This window comes from Cryptomeria japonica, chromosome 8, assembly GCF_030272615.1.
Source record: "Cryptomeria japonica chromosome 8, Sugi_1.0, whole genome shotgun sequence".
Classification (NCBI taxonomy): domain Eukaryota; kingdom Viridiplantae; phylum Streptophyta; class Pinopsida; order Cupressales; family Cupressaceae; genus Cryptomeria; species Cryptomeria japonica.
The window spans coordinates 738,347,321-738,368,178 of NC_081412.1; the positions used below are offsets into that span (position 1 = coordinate 738,347,321).

The 20,858-nt window shown below is 34.9% G+C and overlaps 1 protein-coding gene across 1 annotated transcript; it reads right to left on the bottom strand.

Annotated features, from left to right (window-relative positions):
* Nucleotides 1–12,203: 12,203 nt before the first annotated feature.
* Nucleotides 12,204–19,074, bottom strand: LOC131061471 (uncharacterized). The gene is made up of 10 exons (XM_057995170.2): nt 18,672–19,074; nt 18,521–18,589; nt 18,299–18,417; nt 16,625–16,704; nt 16,475–16,499; nt 16,333–16,392; nt 16,156–16,251; nt 15,479–15,581; nt 12,719–12,793; nt 12,204–12,551 (listed from the first exon to the last, which is right to left on the bottom strand). The coding sequence occupies exons 1-9, from the start codon at nt 18,916–18,918 to the stop codon at nt 12,771–12,773; spliced, it is 822 nt and encodes a 273-aa protein (XP_057851153.1). The 5' UTR covers nt 18,919–19,074; the 3' UTR covers nt 12,204–12,551; nt 12,719–12,770.
* Between the last annotated feature and the right edge of the window lie 1,784 nt (nt 19,075–20,858).

Consider the following 20,858-nt stretch of genomic DNA (forward strand, 5'->3'; position numbering starts at 1 on the left):
GATTTTTAAATCAGTCAGAATAGTTGACATTGTCTCAATTTGCTTGGTTAAAGTTGCATGTGCTTTGATTTTTGGGCTCATAAATTGATATTACCATGGAACTTTTTGTTGAGCTGATCTGTTGAATTGAATGAATTGTCCCCAATTAATGGTGTCTTATGATTGGACAGTTAAGACAAAAAGACTAGAAAGGCCCTTTTATTTGAAGAAAGGCATGAGGTTAATTTTTTCTTAACAATTTTAAAAATTTTCCATTTTGAATTCTCAAATTAAATATATCAATCAAAGTTCCGGAGGATTGATTGGAGAAAAGGTTCAATGTGTGAAATTTCCAGTGAATCTTGGGTGCATGGGCAAGATCTTGGGCAAATCATACTTGCCTCTGTTTGGTGTTACAAGATTAAGATCCAGAGGAGCATTACTCGATACAATATTTTATCAATTAGATACGATATATTGCTCTGTAATCGTAGTGTATTTTGTGTATGGAAATTGGTGCACGATGTGTTCTATCATCTATGTTGTTACTCTAGGTTCATGAACTAGGATATCCAAGGCGAGACCTTGGGTCCCCGTTGGGTGAACAATGTGTTTGTTCCACTTTACAATATGAATTTGGCTCAATAATTTAGTTATTACACTTTAAATATTTGGTGGCACTTGGAATGGAATTCTAAGAACGAGCCGAGGTAACAATTAACTAAAATTTGGTAAACAACTCTCCATAGGGATCAGCGAATTTAGGTATTATTATAGGGTTGAAAATTTAAAAACATTTTGCTCGTGGTTTTGGGTAAAGTTAGAAATAATCTAGTGAATGCAGGGAAAAAATCTCTGTTCTTTTTACATTGATAGGTAATTCCCATCGTGAGAAGGGCCTTGCCACACTACAGCTATGGTTCTGCGACTCTCGTGAACATTTGTGGGGTAGCCATTGCAGCCTATAGTTTTTGACATGCGGATGTGGAATATAATTTCTAATTCGTTTCATTGGGTTAGGATATTTAAGGTGAGTCCTTGGGTCCTTTTTGGTTCGTCCAAGGTCGTGTCTAGGTATCTTGGGTTTGTTGTGGGTCTTTTTAATGAAAAGGTCAAACTTTGTAATCAAATTTGTTGCAGAGGAATAGGTGATTATTTGATAGAAGTTAAGTTTTATTTCTTATTGTAATCTAAATCTTAAAATTAAGAATAGAGAGTTTTTGTTTTGTTTTATGTTTTAGTTTTGAGGTTGCAGGGTTATTGTGCCAAAGTGACTCATTAATGATCAACTACAGCTTGATCATTTATGATTGAAGAATCTGAAATATCATTTTAGAGAGATGACTTCGTAGAAGGCACAAGTCATCATCATATTTGGATAGATGTTTTTTTCTACCTAAGTAGTAATTTATATAGTGTCAATACATGCCTTTATTTACAGAGTTTGAGGGCCTTTTGGATATGATGGATTTTACATTTTTCAAATAGTGTTGCTACACAATTTTTGGGTTTTTCAGATTATTTTAAGCACTAGTTTTCCAAATTTTCTCTCTTTGAAACATGGTTTATTGGGACATATTATGAATGGGTGTGATTCCTAATTACTTTGGAAATGAATTGTATGTAATGCTAGATTCATGATTTTGTGATTTTTCAAAGACAAATAACTCATTAGACTTCATATTACCAAGGATTCATAGCATATATGTTTTCACCTTTCTATTCATTACTACTATATATTGGTTTGATATCTTAAAGGAATATGAAGTTTGACACAAATCTATATTTTTTCTCCAATATTAATCAATGGCATCTTTTCTCTCCCCCCAAAAAAGATAACCATTATGAAGCTTATGCTCACAAGTTTCAAAATAAGTATGTATGCTAGTTCATCTTGTGTTGTTCTAAATATTTGTTTTGCCTTGGTTCATGGTATGAGGGTTCCCATTAAGGCTTCATATACTCTTATGTTCATGCAACCTTACATTGTGCTCATTTAAGAGCGGCTTTATTATATATGAAATATCTTGTTCATTTATGAATATTATTATCTTGTCCCTCTACCATTCAATCAATTAAAAAAACACATTTCGATTTTCACTTAATAATCATTCCTTCCCTGTGGTTTATTTTTTATTTTTTACATTTTAAACAATTTTTTTGAAGAAAAAATCACTAATTTATACAACCTTAAAGTCAATTTTACAAAAAAAAAAATTTGTCACATTAATAATTTGTTTTATGAAATATTTGAAGAAACACACATAGGAATGTTGGGCCACCATTAAAGTTTTAAAGACTTGTAGATTATATAAAGACTTGTTGTGAAGATATTAGTTGATTATGGTAAGACACAAACTTAAGCTTTCACTATTTATACACATAATTCATTGTACAACATGAAGCCAAAAAATGTAATAAATATTTTTTTGATCAAATCCATCAACTTAAGAAACAACTTTACTCTTTTGGTGTGAATGTATGGTGGTTTCATTATTCACTTAGTTCCCAAGTAAAAGTCTTAAAGAGAAACCAACTATAAAGTTAATCCTAATATTAACTAGTGCTATACATGTAGTCAAAAAAACATGTGTCCAATAGAAACCCAGAGAAACCAACTATAAAGTTAATACTAGAATTAACTAGTGTTATACATGTAGTAAAACAAACGAAACCAACTATAAAGTTAATACTAGAATTAACTAGTGTTATACATGTCGTAAAAAAAATGTGTCCAATAGAAGCCCTTTTAGCCTTTGTTTAACAAATGATTCAAGAAATTTTTTGTTAGGCCTTTTTTACACTACTCTAGGAGTGCCTTCTTTTCACTATCATGACTTGCTATGGGAGGGGTAAACGTGGACAAATTTACTTATTTGGACAAATTTATTTACTTGGACTTTGTCAAATCATTTTATAAAAATTTTGTGCATTTTAACACCTTTGTTTTGATTAACAAAAATCAGCTCAAGAATTGAATTTGTAGCTTTTATTTCAAATTGGTCAACCACACCTGCTTTTCTTTTCTTTGCTTCATTTCATTTTACTTAAAGTGCACTCTTGAAATGTATTGTCGTTGTTAGTTAATATTGTCTATTTAAATTATAAAAGAAAAATGAAATATATGTTAATTTTCTATTTAGCAAAACACAAGTATTTTATGATCTTTTAAAAAAGCGATTGATTAATATTAATTTGTTTGAATTTTGAATAGACCAACATCTTCCTAGAAAGATAATTTGATTGATGCAAATGTTAGAGAACTAAAACATTAAAAAAAACTCTTGAAAGAAAAGTTCAAATAGAAGTAGAAAGATGATTGATGCAAATGTTAGATAACTAAAACATTAAAAAAAACTCTTGAAAGAAAAGTTCAATTAGAAGTTGAGTTGCATGTTCTTGAAAAGGAGAAAAACAAAATAGATAGATTTCAATTGGTATCAAGCTTAATATTTTTTTTAACCATGAAAATTTGAGGTTCACATTAAAAGAATATTGATTCAAAAGTATAAATATCTAAATATGGTATAAGACAATTACTTTTCTTTTTTTGTTTCTAGCTTTTATCAATTATGGGATATAATAGTTTTTGCAAACATAGAGTTGTGATCACCATTTTGTTTAGGGGTGATATTTTGATTTAGTATACTTGTCAGGCACAACCCTTAAGATCATGGAAGGTTGGGAAGTAGGGTTATATGGACTCCGCTATGGCTGATAGATTGATATAAGAAGCAAGAATGTAAAGGTTTTTTGAATCAATATAATAGATGCTGCCCTTTAGCAACTATATATAATTTTTCCAAAATACTAATATGCAATTAACAAAACCTAAATACACCAAAAAAACTAGATATTTTCTTCCTTTTTTTTTCTAAAAATATTACCATATATATATATGATCTTAAGAATTTCTAATTACAATTTGTTCAATCAATCATGTCAATTATAACCAATACTATGTCTATAATAATGAGTACTGCATACTTTTATTATTTGAATGTCTTCAACCCTCTATATAACAATGGCTTCTTTTCTAAGAAAAAGTTATTTAACTTCTAATATAGATTATTACATTACATATATATTATAAAAAAAATAAATTATTTTTGATAAATATATGTTTCTTGAAAAAAAAATAATGAATCAATCTTTATTATGAAAAATCCAATGTTTTGAAAGTGGTATTTAAAGAACGCTGGAAAAAAACGTCTGGCTTCCTGCTCTCGCTTCTTGCGTGCCCTAGTTGCTCTGCGCCCCTTGTTCCATGGGGACTCCTCAGGAGTCTCCATCGTCCCCTTCCCCCAGGCCTCGGGCTTCCTTCGCTGGGCTTTTTTCTGATCCCTCCTCGTCTGCTAATAAAACCCACGGCTTTGTGGTGTCTGATCGTGTTTCTCCTGATGTCTGTCCCTCTGGTTTTGTCAGTAGGGTCAACGGTTGTCTTCCTCAGGTAGAAGCAAGGTTGAAAATAGTAAAATACCAGGAGATGATTGAAGAGTCTATTGACTACAAGAAGAATCACGATTTAATCTGCAAATTTTCCGGCTTTCGACCGTCTATTTCTTTCCTCCACTCATGGATTCGCAGCAATTGGGAACCCTTGGGTGAGTACTCTCTGTGGTTTATTGGTAATGGCTATTTTATAGTTAGTTTTTCATCTCTAGTTGGTCGTGCAAAGGCTTTCGAGTCTGATAAAAGGCACTATGGCCCAGTAGACCTTTTTATTCAACCTTGGAAAGTGAGTTTTGACCCACGCATTGAGCCAACTGCAATGCCAGTTTGGATTAGGATGTATGCTCTTCCGATGGAATTTTGGAATTAGAAGTTTTTTGCTCTCATTGGCAACTCCATCGACAGATACATTGGAGTCTCCATAGATACTTTATGTTGTCTTTGCAAGAATATGTGTAGAAACGAACCTCAGCTTGTCTCCTCCAGCTGAGCTAGAACTTGTTGTTAACGAAACCCTCTGGATTCAACAGCTTGACTTTGAGGCCCTTTCCTTCAGATGCAGAGTTTGCCACAAACACGGTCACTTGGCTCGATTTTGCCCAACCTCCCAAGCCCTTAAACCAGAACACTCAGATTTGAACCCTTCCTCGTATCAGACGCAGAAGACTTCAGCTAACCAGCATCCCAATAAGCCCTCAACCCGTGAAGATCCTCCTCATCATGGATTTGTTAGACAGAGGAAAAAGAAAGAACTCAAAAATAAAGGTTGGCAACGAGCTCCCTGTTCTCAAATCTTCTAACAGATATGAGATATTTAAAACTCTTTTGGACCAAGAGGTCGATCACAACATGGATTCTGTTGTAGACAGCTTGGAGCAGCCCACCATGGATATCACCCCTTATCTGATTTCCAACACTTTGGAGAATACCTCTCACGGCCAGTCCCCAAAGGCAATGCCCTCACCAAAGCCCATTAATGTGCAACAACCAACGAATTCTTTCATCCTAGATGTCAGCATGGGCGTTCCTGAAAAAAATAGAGAAAAGCCCTCACTTGGAATTAATCAGCTTGAATAACGCCCCAAAAATAATAGTTCTCCAGGTGTGGGTAGAAAATCTACTAAGGACCTGCTGGCTTCTCAGGGCGAAAAAATGATTAATGAAGGAACAGTTAAGCCGCTTGAGTCTTACCTCTCTCAAGGTACTCAATGATTTTACAATCCTGGAACATTAGGGGATTAAACAACAAATCCCATCAAAATGTTGTTCTAAGGCTTTTGGCAAAATCCAAAACTGATTTTCTTCTTCTACAAGAGACTAAAATGACCTTGGACTCTATTGCTCCAATCATCAATAAAATTTGGAAGGGTGCTGATCATATGGCGGCGGCTTCCCGTGGTGCTTCTGGTGGAGTAGTTATTATGTGGAACTCACTTGAATGGAAAGCTTTGGGTCACATAGCTGGTAGAGATGTGCTCACCTCTCTTCAAGAACAATGAGTCAACAGAACAGGTCGCTCTTACCAATTTCTATGGGGCCCAGTCTTTGGATGGTTTGAAAAGACAATGGGCAGTTGTTCAAAGTATGCGACATTCTTGGGCAGATGTGGACTGGATTGTTGCTGGTGACTTCAATGCTAAACTTTCTCCCACTGATCAAGAGGGCGATCTTCCCTCTTTAGATCCTAGGGACCATTTTATGATTGCCCAACTTCTAGAGTTAAACTTGGTGGATGTGATAGATCCCAACTCTAAATTTACTTGGACCAATAAGAGAGTTGAACCCCATTCTAGAAAGGTTAAACCTGATAGATTTCTGGTCTCTGAGGCTGCCTTCTCTAAATGGCACCTTAATCTTCATGTTTTTGATGACCCCATTTCAGATCATTCTCCAATCCTTCTTGATGGTGGAATCATCTCTAGCTTTCATAATCATCCTTTCAGATTTGAAAATTTTTGGTTCCAAAAAGAGGAACTTTAGCACCAAATCCCGTTATGATGGAAAGAGGGTTGTCCCAAACATGGAACAACTATGTTTAAAATTCATAAGCAGATGCACTTTGTCAAAGACCAAATCAAAAGATGGAAGAAGTCCAACAGATCTGATTTTCATTACCAATGTGCTCCTGCTTGCCCGTTGGGAGGAGATTCATGCTCAATTCAAGAATGGCATCATCACCGATCATCTAAAGGAAGCTGATGATTCCCTTCACAAATCTGTTGAAGACATTGACAATCAGGAGATCTATTGGAAACAACGTGCTAGGACTTCTTGGCTTCTTGCTGGAGATAAGAACAGTACCTTCTTCCATAGAACCGCGTGTGCTAGAAGACAAAAAAACAATCTAACTGCTCTTCATGCTGATGGTCAATCCTTTTCTTCTACTTCTGCTATGCAGAAGCATTCTAATGATTACTTCTCCAAGCTTTTTTCTGCTAGCAATGATTATGATGCTTCTTTTGAACAAGTTGTTTTGAGTGCTATTCCCTCTTTAATTTCTGATGAGGACAATCGTGCTCTGTTGAGTCCTATTGATTTAGATGAGGTTAAGAAGATTGTCTTTGGCATGAACACTGGTAAGTCCCCTATTCCCGACGGTTTCCCTGCGTAGTTCTTTCAGACCTTTTGGAATTATGTGCAACTCAGTGTTTTAAGGTGGTTAGGGAATCCTTCAGCAATAAAAGGATGCTCAAAGCTTTGAACCACACTTTCTCTTATCCCCAAGGGGGAAGGCTACCAAATTTCTAATTTCCACCCTATCTCCCTTTGTAATGTGATCTATAAAATTATAACCTAAGTGATAACAACTAGACTCAAGCCTCTTCTCCGTAAGATTATTTCTCTTGAACAAGGTGGCTTTGTGGAGGGCAGACAAATTTTGGATGGGGTGGTGATCGCTCAAGAAGTTGTGCACTCTTTACATCATTCTTCTCACAAAGGGATGTTCATTAAGCTTGACATGTCCGAAGTGTATGACAGAGTTGAATGGAGATTCTTGGCCAAGATGCTAAATGCTTTCGGTTTTTCTCAGATTTGGATCGATTGGGTCTTGAGTTGTCTTCTCTCCTTCTTACTCTGTTCTTATCAATGGCATTCCTTCTCCCCCCTTTTCCTCTTCTCGAGGTTTACGCCAAGGAGATCCTATTTCTCCTTTCCTCTTCCTCATCTTGGCGAAAGGCTTGGGCAGATTGTTTCTGCAAAAGAGAAACCGAAGGCTTTTATCTGGTGTTAAGGTTGGAGATGTTGCTCTCTCTCATTTACAATTTGTTGACAATATTGGGCTTATGGGGATTGCCACTTGTACGAAAGCTAGAATGATTTCAGATACTCTCCAAACTTATCTCTCTGCTTCTAGTCAAGTGATTAATGCTCAAAAGTCTAAGGTGCTTTTCTTCAATGTGGATCTTCTCCTTCAACAATGCATTCTTGCTATCTTGGGCTTCTTTGTGTCTTCCTTGCCCTTAGAGTATCTTGGGGTGCCTCTCCATTTCAAAAAGCTTCCTATGGCTGTTTGGCACAATCTTCTTGAACCTATCAGATCTAAAATTAATCATTGGTCCAATAAATGGCTCAGCTATGGTGGCAGACTTACTTTTCTCCAATCAGTTATTCAAGCTATGCCTATCTACAAATTCTCTATTCTCACTGCCCCTTCCTCCATTTGGAAGGATCTTGACAAGATGGCGAGAAAAATTCTTTGGAATTGTGCCAAGGATTCTAGGAAATGGTCCTTAGTTAGGTGGGATAAGATTACTCAGCCCAAGACTAATAGTTATTTAAGTCTCACACGTGTTGAGTTGAATAACAAAGCTTTGGTTGGCAAACTATACTGGAGGTGGATTTCCTCTCCTCTTTCCTTGTTCAACAAAATGATAACCAGAAGTACTTGGGGAGAATTAATCTTGATGATGTTAGCAGATGCCCCTTGACTGTTAATGGCTCTCTTGCCTAGTAGGTTTTGAAACTTGGCTCCAAACTTGTTAAAAATGAGCTTTTTTGGATCGGGGATAAGGCTCTTTTCTGGATTGATGCTTGGAACCAACATCCCCCAATTATTGAATTTTTCGTGAGATTTCTTGTTCGATTGATGTCGTTTGGCATACCATTTGGAGCAAGATCACAGAGACGGTCATGGCTCATGTTGATCCTTATTCTACTGAGGAGGGTAGAAAGAATGATTGTCCTAATGCTATCTATGAGAATCGAGGGCACAAAAGATGGACCCCACCCCTGGTGGGGTGGGTGAAAATCAATACAGATGGAGCTGCCAAAGGCAAACCTGGCAATGCGGGCATTGGTTTTGTTTGCAGGAATCATAATGGTTATGTTCTTCATTGGGAATTGCAGGGTCTGGGAACTGCTACTAACAATGAGGTTGAAGTTATGGCAATCCTTTTTGTTTCGTTTTGGGTGGTTAGTCAGGGGTACACTAAAGTTATTATTGAATCACACTCCTAAATCTTAGTTGGAGCCCTGGATTGTATGAGAAACTTCTCTATTAATTCTTGGCGCTTGAGGATTGTTGTCTCTCAAATCAAGGATTTGTGGGGAAACATCTCCTATGTGATTCCTATTTACACTCCCCGTGCTCAGAATTACCTTGTTGATTTCCTTGTGAAAACTGGCTCTAAGCAAGGAAAAGGCGTCAGTTTGAACAACTCTATGCATGGGATGAATGACAGTATTGCCCATGTTAATATTATTTTCAAATATTTTTCGAAATATTTATTATGGTACATTCTTGAATACTTTGGGAATCACAATCAATGTTAATAAATGAAAATACCTTCAAAGTGTATTCTTTCTTACAAATCATTTTAAAAAAAAAAATCTTTCCAAAACTAATAATAGGACCTATAGATGTAGCCAAATTGTTGATAGACACGAGTATTAATATCCCTTTGGGCTAGGTATTGCACATAATGAATTAAAAAATATAAATGTGTACAATTTCATAACACCCTTAACTATTGTTACTAGTAATCTCTTTGATAGGGCACATTTTGCAATTGATTGACCTTGAGAACATTAAAAACCCAAATTTATATAGACAATAACTAATTTTTCTTACATATGCTCCCTTTCTAAACTAAAAAGAGGTGGTTGAAGCATTTTCTTTTATGAGATGATCTACAAACCATTTAAAACTCTTAACATATATAAAAAATACTAATGATATTTACATATGTTTCTCTTTCTAAATTGAAAAAGATGGTTCAAACATTTTCTTCTTTATGAGATGATCCACAAACTACTAAATATAGTTTTCCCTCTAAAAATTGATGAATAGATTACACTGTAATTATTAGAAAATATCAAATGACAATTTCAATTGTAGAACCCATCTCATGTTTTTTATTATAATTAGAGATTTGATTTCTAATTACTACAAAAATAAAAATTAGATGACAAAAAGAATAAGATTTACATGCACGATTTGAATAAATTCTGGTGCTATAAAAATAAATTCACTAGTTTTATATTGCAATTACTAGAACATATGAAATAGCAACTTGAATTATAAAATCCAAATGATGATATTCATAGAAACAAGAGATTTAACTTCCAAAATATTAAACGAAACCAAATTAAAAGATTAAAAACTAATAATAATAAAATAATGTGTTCAACAAATAAGTTAACCAACAAAGCCAATTATGTTCATTTTCTATTAAAAAGGTTTACACCTTATATAATGACATTACAATATTGATGTAAGTTGTGGTCTATCTAGGGTAGGACATCACAATTGATGTTTCATTCATTTCTCCTATATGTAATGTTGTAACATTGAAATTGCAAATGTCTATGGGGTCACTTAGGACAAACAACAAGCACAAGTATATCAAAAGTAGGTCACATTGGGTGATTGTGTTGAATGGGACAAAGAGAGACCACATGTGTGAGCATTGGAATATATAGAGACTCTTTGAAGTTGAAATAACTTGAGGAAATTAAAGTCTTACATGGTTGCCCAACTTGGAAGTTGACACATGTACATGCTATTTGGAAAACCACAATAAGTTTCTTGTTCTTCATTTGCCTTTGAATAAAATGCTTGGGCTAATTGTTTGTAACTTTGTATGATTAGGGGAAAGGACCCAGTAGTTGTGCACCCTAACTTTGCACTTCTCAAAATCCTACTTGGAAATTTTAAATCACTCCGATTTTTTTACAGCAGCTTACTGGGCAAGTCCCCTGCTTATAACTAAGGTTTCAGGGCCACATCATCAAATATGATGCCACATCAGCATGCTTTTTGCGAAGGTGTCCAAAACAGCCCCCCCAAAAAGTGAGACCAAAAGGCGTGCAAAAGAGACCCCAATAGTTGTGCAGCTGATATGGCATCATCTGATTGGTTACTTTTTACAATATTAGTACATTTCTTAATAACTATTGGTACATTTCCTAACAATTTTTGGTACATTTCCTAACAAAAATTGATATTTTTTGTTTCAAACAATAGGTTTTATTTGTTCAATTTTTGGAACAAAAGATATCAACAACCCTCACAACAATTGGTACATGCTCAACTACTGGGTCCTTTCCCCTATTTTAGGCGAAAAAAAACATTACTAGAATTCCTACAAAATTAGGTTGCGATACTATGTTGAAAAGGCATGGCAATGAGTGTGTGGTTATATTATATTGTAACCAATTGTTATATGCCTTTAGAGAAAGTGTAATATTTCTTGTGTTTTTGTTTTTTTAAAGGATTTCACGAGCTTACTCTAAATTATGTTGGTATTTGTTATTTTATTGCCTACTTGAACATGTTCTATTGAACACTATTCTCCTCTTTTAAATTATCAAAACTACTATTTCTTTACATTCTAATTTACCAATAATAATTGTTGGAGTGGTAAATTATGTATTTGTGACAGTAAAAGACCCATCCTCCAAACAAACTAGGATTCAAACCTAGCTATTAAACAAGTTACCAACAATCAAGGCGTGTCACTACTTGGCTGTCATCGAACTGGATAAATGTTAACTTGTTTGAGTTCAATCATTTAAAATCTAAGATAAAGAAAGGCTTGTCCTCTTACCAAGGACTGGAAAATGCTACATAAATCAAGGCTTGATCTCTTCACAGTGGCACAACACCAACTTGGCCAATATAGATTCAGAATAATTCGATAATCTACTTTTTGCATTAAGCGTGCTTTTGAGAAATAGAGAGATGGATTTTGTGCTGATCATATGGGTCAAACAGTACAAACAAGAATAGTTTTCCTACTGTTTAACCCATATGGAAGGCAAGAAAAGCTCCATGAGTCTGCTCTACAAAATCATTCAACCTCAAAAGTCACCTCACTAAACTTGGCATGAAATCCTTTTGCCAGTTGGATTGGCACAAATTCCAAGAGAAACTCAACCTCATTGCCAACAAGCCTTCAGAAATCTTTGACATGTTCACAATAGCCCCGACCCCAAAGTCTTTCCAAAATCCCCAAGCCAGATTGGCAAGGTTTCTATGTTAACATAATATAGCGTATGCGTGCATCGTACCAAAGCAGAAGCATATTCTTGCCTTGTATGCTCTGGACCATAAGCTCATACTAGTGAATTTCTACCGTACAATTTATACAAATTTTCCTTATGTGCCTATGAAATTGCTTTATTTCACACTGGGAAAAGATTTACAAACTTGTCCTCTGTTTTAAGACAATCTTTTAGTTGTTGAAGATCTTGTGAAATATTCTTTTACTTGTTGCTTAAATATCTCAGCTCTCAAACTGCTTAATGGAAACCATATAACCAGCATAGCATATGTTAATTCGACAATACAAATTATATTTGATTTCTCTTTCAACAGAACTTTTCGGATGGATGGTCTTCCTGATTCCTTAAAATGCCCATTGACTTGGATAGCTTTGGCCATTTTTCTGTCATAGTTTTTGACACGAAAAAATGATTTCTAAAACTATCACGTAACCCACACCTGCTAAGCTTTCCTGATATTATTTCAAACATACAAAGTCATGTAGTCACTAGAATAATTTGTCACTTAGGCTTACAATTTCTATGCCAAAAAATGTAATCTACAATTGCTCATGTTTCACTCTGCTCGTAATTTGAAATTTCCTTTGCTATTCTCCTAGATAGTAGAGGATTGCCTGAAAGAAACATTTAAAACATCTCAATATTATTCTCAATTTAAAATTTGAATAAGTATACATTTTAAATTGAAAGAGTCGTTGCATAACTATTTGCATTACCAAATTTCTTTGCATAAAACACTTCATTATTTTTATTTAACGGAAATGAGCATCAATTAATATACCTGTGTGAAGTTTGGTGGCAATCTACGACTATGGAAATCAGCATATACTTGATCATGAATACTCCACCATCAGAGCTGTCAAAAGGTAAGATGTCAGCATAACCCATCCTACCAGTTATTCTGTTATGCCCCCGCCATGATATACCTTCTCACACCAATCTTAGAAGAGAATGAAAACGCCAATGCTCAAGAAAATTGTCTTATTTATAGGACTTCACAGTTTTCTGTGATTTTAGATCTAAGGAATTAATGTATTAAGCAAGTAGTTATCTTCATAAGCAAAAGGCAGCAATGCTCTCTAAGTCTTAGTACATACAGTGATTCCTATACATATACATAAGTACATACAGCGATTCCTATATCTTGAATATATAGAACAATTCCACAATTCCTATGCAGCGATAAGAATAAGGGGTATGTTCATATTATTGCATGTGCTATTAGTTATCGATGGGATGTGATTACACCCAAACAGCAGCCGGTTATTAGTAAAGAGGCATGGGTGTTAAGGAGTGATTTCATTAAGATAACAAACAGCAGGTTAGTCAGCAAGAGGCAAAGGGACACCACTTTTAGAAAGGGGACATGACTCTCCAATACTGATGGAAAGATATATATTGCAGATCCGCACTCAAAGAAGGACATCAATCAGGCAATCGAAGAACAGAAATACTCATACATCGAATCAGTAAAAGAAGATCAGAAAAACAATATCTAATATGCACCCAGCAGACTTAAGAGTATCTGCAATAACTTGTATTTTTAAAAAGAGTTTAGGTATGCAATATGATAATATATTCTATATATAATTTCTTATATTTTATATAGGCCATAATATGAAATGCTTTTCCTTAATCACTAGATTACTTGTTTTCCCTGACAAGCAATCATGTAGAGAAGAGAAAGAAATACAAGGAAGGAGAGCCGATAAGAGATCCCCTTCTAAGTAGGCCTCCCCATGATGAATGACTGATGTGTCTGCCACATGTGGGCCAAGGGGATATAAAGTCCGCTCTTGGGCTTAAATAGGAGGATTTCCAAACACCCTATTGCTCCTCTCCAACCTCTATGATGGTTGATTGTTGAAGTCAAAATCATAGATGGGTAAATACAGTAAAACAAATAGGGAGGGCAGAGACGAGCACCCACACTAGGTAGGCCACCCCATGGTGGATGACTGATGTGTTTTCCACCTGTAGGTCAAGGGGGTATTAGGTCTGCTCTTGGACTTAGTGTGAGGGTTGCTTTGGGCACCCTATCGTGCTCCCTTGTTCAACCCCTATTATGGTTGAATACTAAAAGTGAACATAGGTATTACATGACTTATCTAATGGATTATGATGAATATTAATATATGTATATGTACTAATATGTTTGATCCGTAACCCTTGTAGAAATAAATGGTCTTATGAATTATATGTCCAATGTTGTCTAATATGATTGCAGGCCTAAACCAGGATTTATATTGCTTAAAGCATTTTAATTGGTAAAGTTACAACTCTAATTATTTTATATTTCTTATTTCAATGGAACTTGAGATTTTAGGGCAAGCCCAAAAGGGGACATTACATGTTCAATTGACATTAACTGCTAATATATAGGTGTCCTAACAAGCAATTGGCAGGGATGAGTTCGGTGCTCTAATGTAGTGGTGTTATAGTTTTCTTAATTGAATTAAAAGCATGTTCTATATCTCTAATCCAATTTACCTTTAGACATCTTTAGAACTAGCAAATTTGGAGCAGGCAATCACATGAATTTTAATTAAGTGTAATTTAGAGTGCTGAATACTATTATATGATGCAGACACGAAGGAGAAAGAATCACTTCTCTCCCATCATAGTGACATTGGCAATTGCATTTGGGTTGTCAAAGTTGAAGCAGGCAATCACATGAATTTTATAAAGTGTAATTTAGAGTGCTGAATACTATTGTATGATGCAGACACGAAGGAGAAAGAATCACTTCTCTCCCATCATAGTGAGATTGGAAATTGCACTTGGGTTGCCAAATTTGGAGCAGTCAATCACATGAATTTTAATTAAGTGTAATTTAGAGTGCTAAATACTAGTGTATGATGCAGACACGAAGGAGAAAGAATCACTTCTCTCCCATCATAGTGAGATTGGCAATTGCATTTGGGTTATTAAACCAATCCTCTAGAACAACCATTAGAGTCATAAAGAACCTTTGCATATGCAGTAACTGCCACTTTGGAACAAAAGTTTATCTCTAAGATTGTTGCAAGAGAAATTCTGGTAAGGGATGCGAACCATTTCCAGCATTTCAAACATGGATAATGTTCTTGTAGAGATTATTGGTGATGCTAAGCAAAACAAACCACAAACAGAGACTTACATATTTTATATTTACAAGTTATGTGATGTCAGAGTTAGAGGGGATAAGAAAGGATCAAATTTTATTTTCAGCTTTGGCAATGTGTATATTGTATAGTGTGTGCATGAACTCCTAGATATGATAATGGGGTATTTGTTAAAACCTTTGTTTAACTGTATTAAACTTAAAATGGTTAAAAGATCACATAAGGTGATCAATAGCATAACGCACCAGACAGCCACTCCTTATGACACTGAGCACAAAAAGCAATGACAAAAAAGCACTACTCCCCAATAATAGGACTGTACATCTTCAAGGTGAAGAAATGCACTGACATCTGGTGAACATGCACATATTTATCATGTAAATTCTTTAAGAGTTAGAAAAATACAAGTGATTATTATTTTGTTGTTTTGAGCATACCCATCTTTCTGTAAGGGAATATTTCCCACATTCGTATTTCCAAGCATCCAAATTCAGAGAAATTCCTACGCTTATTCTCTGCTTCATCTTTAATATATCTGGCCTAGAAAAGAAAAGAAAATACAGAAAAAATTAATTATAAATAATAACTACTACATTGAAAATTTAAAATGATTCCAAACACAAGCAGGGGCTGAAAAGGAAGTTGCACACACCAAGACCTTAAAAACATGATTGTCTCTTGTATTTAATGAATCAAAATACTGGATTTTGTTTTCCATGATGTTGCTAACAGTCAATATCCAATGGGGAAACTTGTGATTAGGAACAAGAATATGCATGAACAATATAAATCATCACAAATTGCAATTACGTTCCACATTAAAAAATTTAAACAGGAGAGAAAACTAAAGGCGTTATGTAGTGCCAATCAATTAAGTTACAGCAAGCTTTTTATGAGTTGTCCATATCTTAACTGCTTGATAATCATACTCGCCCCTTTGATTAAAAGGCTAACAATTAAATGCATTGCATTAAATCAGTGCAAAAGAAGCAAGCTGTAGAGGTTAAATAAAATTGCTTGGTATCATATCAAAATATGCCATCTCCCATGTCCACCCATAAACACTTCAATAATTCTCATTAAGCAAGCTTCTATAAATCCAATCACAACATACCTTCGTATAAAAGAATGCATTAAAGAAGTGGCATTTCAAGAATTGTGTGCATCCTATTTTTGCCCTTTCCTTTAATAGTTCCAAATACAAGTTTACCTGCCAGTAGAAAACACATAATTAACATTAAAAATTGCACTGGTTTTTAACATATAGTATCACATTAAAAACAAGACTTACCTCATCATTTAACCATGCTCTTGGTAAAAGGTATCGAATGTCTTCTATAGTAATTTTTATATTCGAATTTTATGCATCACCGAGACTTTTTTGCTATATGAAAACATGCCAACATTGAAATATTAGCTCATAGCTAACCTACTTTATGCATCACCGAGACTTTTTTGCTATATGAAAACATGCCAACATTGAAATATTAGCTCATAGCTAACCTACTTTTAGATGATAATATTATATAGGTCCAACATACTGTATTTGAAAACTGATAAGAGTGATGCAGATGTTATAATACCTAGTGGAGGCAGATAGATCATTGTTGACTTCAGCCTCCTCTTCCATGTTAAGTGCAAGAAACTTATTTCCCACCATATCCTACAACAGTAAACCAATTAAACATTAAATTAGGTGAATCATCTACAATAGAAAAAAAAGGAGAAAATGGGATGATAAAAACTATAATAATGTCCAAGAATGACCAAGGAAAATATTGTAACATGAAATCAGTGTCATCATTGTTGTCTTGGGGGTTAAAGAATAAAATTGCATGTTATCATGTTTGTATAGGTTCTTCTAAGAACCAATAGGACATATCCAGAATACAATTACACGTTATCATGTTTGTATAGCTTCTTCTAAGAACCAATAGGACTTATCCAGAAATTTCTTGTGGATTAAATCATAACGATGGCAATATTTGTTAGATCAAAATGCAAATTGGCCAACTTTAAAGGTAAAACATAGCTACCAAGTTATGTGGGCGCATGTGAAGTTTACCAAGTACCTTATAACGATGGGGGGTGCAGGGCTGCATCTAATGACATTGTGAATGTCACATGTATGTCTGTCACATATTTAGGATGTCGAAGGCAAGACAGGAAACATCACAATTTCTACCTGTGGTGATGTCCAAAATAACCCTTCCTCGTCCAGGTACACTTCGATAACTAAGTACCACCCACTATATGGGTCAAGAATGGTCTTTAGGGTCATAGAACACTCCTCTATTACTGCAAAATATGACATCAGAATGAATACAGTCCCCTTGCATTGAGCGTTTTCGTTGAATAGGGATTTGAATGCACAGAATTGCTTTCATCATTCACGAGCTCTCGTTTTAGAAATCCAATAAAGCAGTTTCAAATGAATGAGAAATAAGTCCTATCTTGGATTGCTGAAAACTGTATGCATTGAGTTCAAGGACATTGTCACATAGAAACGAAATCACAAGAATCTAGCTGTTGCGAGTGAGAAATGTTATTCGAAAAGGATAGGGGAGAGCGCCAAAATGCAAATGAGGGCACGGTACCTGAAGGATGTGGGCATGTCAAAATGATTTATTTTGTGAAAAAACGGCTACTTTGTGTTTAAATCTTTATAAAGAATTTGATAGTGTAGCGATTGTCAGTTTAGCCAAAAGTTATCTTGTACCTAATATAGTTTCAAGATTTGGAATTTGGTTCAACCCAAGGATTTCAGCCAGCACCAATTCGTGGGGGCATCCTATTCATCCACTTGAATACAAGGGTGAAGGCTTGTTCTGAGATAATTCAGAAAAATGTAAAATTGATGGATTTCATTAAGAAAAAATAGTTATGTTCTTTGGGATCACGTCCCCAAGACTTTTGGGCCCCTTACTATACTGCGTACGTTCCAAAGATGCAGAGATTCCTCATCTATAATAGAAGATTAATGAAGAACTCTTGAGAATCTCAAAACCCATACTATTCAGAAATCGAGTCTCGGACACAAGTTATTGTTCACAAAATGATGCAATAATTTATCAGCTATTACAACTGGACATAAAAAAAGACACAAATAATTTTGAAGGAGGAGCTATTAACTCAAGGATAGCAAAAATGTCATTTGAGCTGTTTGCAGGAAATGGATTGTTTAAAAACCAAATCGAATTTTAGATTAAATGATTTACAATGAACAAAACATGTTTGTATTAAAAATAAATAGTTACCTGTATCATTATGCTAGACTTTCCCATTCCCCAAAATTCGAAAATTCCGGCAACAAGGGCAACTTTTATGTAATGATTCAACAGTAATGCAGCAAGACCGTGGGCATAGTCAATTCTTCCTGATCATTTGATAAAATTTAAGATTAAAAATTGAAAAATTATAATGCTAGAAAAAACTAAGATCCTATCTCGTAAAATAAAAAAGAGCTAATTTGTATTTACCAAGATTGCTGTTCAATGCAGTGGGTTGGTCATTTCCCTGTTCAGCAACCCTCTCAAGATGCCCTAATCCTGTAAACAAAACAAGCAACCCTTAATCAAAAGCAGTTGTCATGTAAATACTAAAGCAGTTTGGAAAGGATATAAAATGTACCTCTCTTTACATTATCTTCTCTTTCCAATGGTCTTCCTTGCCTCCATTTTGAATCAAATATATCCGGAATTTGATAGCCTTTGGGAATCTTTTCTTTTTCTGAAAATTCCTTTTCATATTTATCGTGGGAAATTAAATATGGTGGAAATTTATATATATACAGGCTGCTTCTGCTACTACTTCTTCCCCTTCCGTCCCCCCACCCTCTCTTTCTCTTTCTCCGTCTTCCTCTACCTCTCAAACCCATTTTGTTTTGTTGTTTCTAACCAAAACCCAAAATGTAAAATTACAGTCTCATCCCGATTATGTCTCTGTCTGTTGAATTGTGGGCTAAAAAGGCGCAAAATTGGAACTATCGTCCAGACATTAGGGGTTCCTGCTGCTGCCGCCACTGCCGCCTTTGCGAAGCACGTATAAAGAGTTTGCCTATATAAGCGTAGCTGGGACGTCATATAGTAGGATATAGATTTTTAATAATATATATAAAATATAGACTATTAGTTTAATCAATTTTTCACATTAAGTAGTAATAAATGTTTTGAGAAAGATATCTTTTGATATATATAAGGGAAAGGACCCAGTAGTTGTGCACCCTAACTTTGCGCTTCTCAAAATCTTACTTGGAAATTTCAAATCACTCCGATTTTTTTACAGCAGCTTACTTGGCAAGTCCCCTACTTATAACTAAGGTTTCTAGGCCACATCATCAAATATGATGCCACATCAGCATGCTTTTTGCCAAGGTGTCCAAAACAGCCCCAAAAAAAAGTGAGACCAATAGGCGTGCAAAAGAGACCCCAATAGTTGTGCAGCTGACATGGCATCCCCTGATTGGTTACTTTTTACAATATTAGTACATTTCTTAACAACTATTAGTACATTTCCTAACAACTGTTGGTACATTTCCTAACAAAAATTGATATTTTTTGTTTCAAACAATAGGTTTTATTTGTTCAATTTTTGGAACAAAAGATATCAACAACCCTCACAACAATTGGTACATGCTCAACTACTGGGTCCTTTCCCCTATCATAATTGCAATTCATTTACAATCTTACATCTATGGAAAAAAAACTTAATTGTAAAACTCATGATGACGAAGGTGACTCTCCCATAGACTATTGATGTTTAGTCTAGTGGACATTAAAAGTTCTCCTTCTTATTATTCTCTCTCTCTCTCTCTCTCTCTCTCTCTCTCTCTCTCTCTCTCTCTCTCTCTCTCTATATATATATATATATATATAGCATTTGTGGCATAACATGTAAGATAGTAAATAAATTAGGGTTATGGTTATGGTTAGACATAGAATTCGAGTTAGGGTTAGCGTTATGGTTACAATTAATGTTAGCTTTTAGGGTTATGATTATGGTTAAGGATACAACTAGCATTAGGTTTAGAGTTAGGATTATGGTTAGGGTTAGAGTTAGGGTTAGGATTAGGGTGAAGGTTAGGGTTAGGATCGTGATTAAGGGTAGAGATAGAATTAGGGTTACAGTTACGGTCAAACATAGAATTAGGGGTAGGGTTAGGGTTAGGGTTAGGGTTAGGTATAGGGTTAAGGTTGCAATTAGAGATAAAATTAGGCCAAGGTTAAGGGTTATGATTACAATTAGAGTTAGAATTAAGCTTAGGGTTAGTGATAGGTTTGTTTTAGGGTTAGGTTATGATTAAGGTTAGGGTCAGGGTTAATATTAGGGTTAGAGTTAGGGTTAGAGATAGAATTAGCGTTAGGGTTAGGTTTACAGTTAGAGAAAGAATTAGGTTTAGGCTCAAGGTTACAATTAGAGATAATATTAGGGAGATAGATTTAAGCCCTAACCTAACTAAAATCTAATTTATAATAAAACCCTATCGTTAATCATAAACCTAATGCTAAATGTAACCTTAATTAAACCACAACCCTTGTCCTAATTGAACTATAACCTTAATTTAACTTTGACCCTAATTAAACCCTAATCCTAACCTATCCATAATACTCACCCTAATCCTAGTTGAACCATAACCCTAATTATATCCTAACCCTAATTTTACATTAACACTAACATTAACCTAATACTAACTCTAACCCTAATATACTAATTTAATCCTAACCCTACTCATATGCTTTATCTCAGAACGCTGACCCTAATTAAGCGCTAATACTAACCCTAACCCTAATTGAATTGGAAGCATAATTAAACCATGAT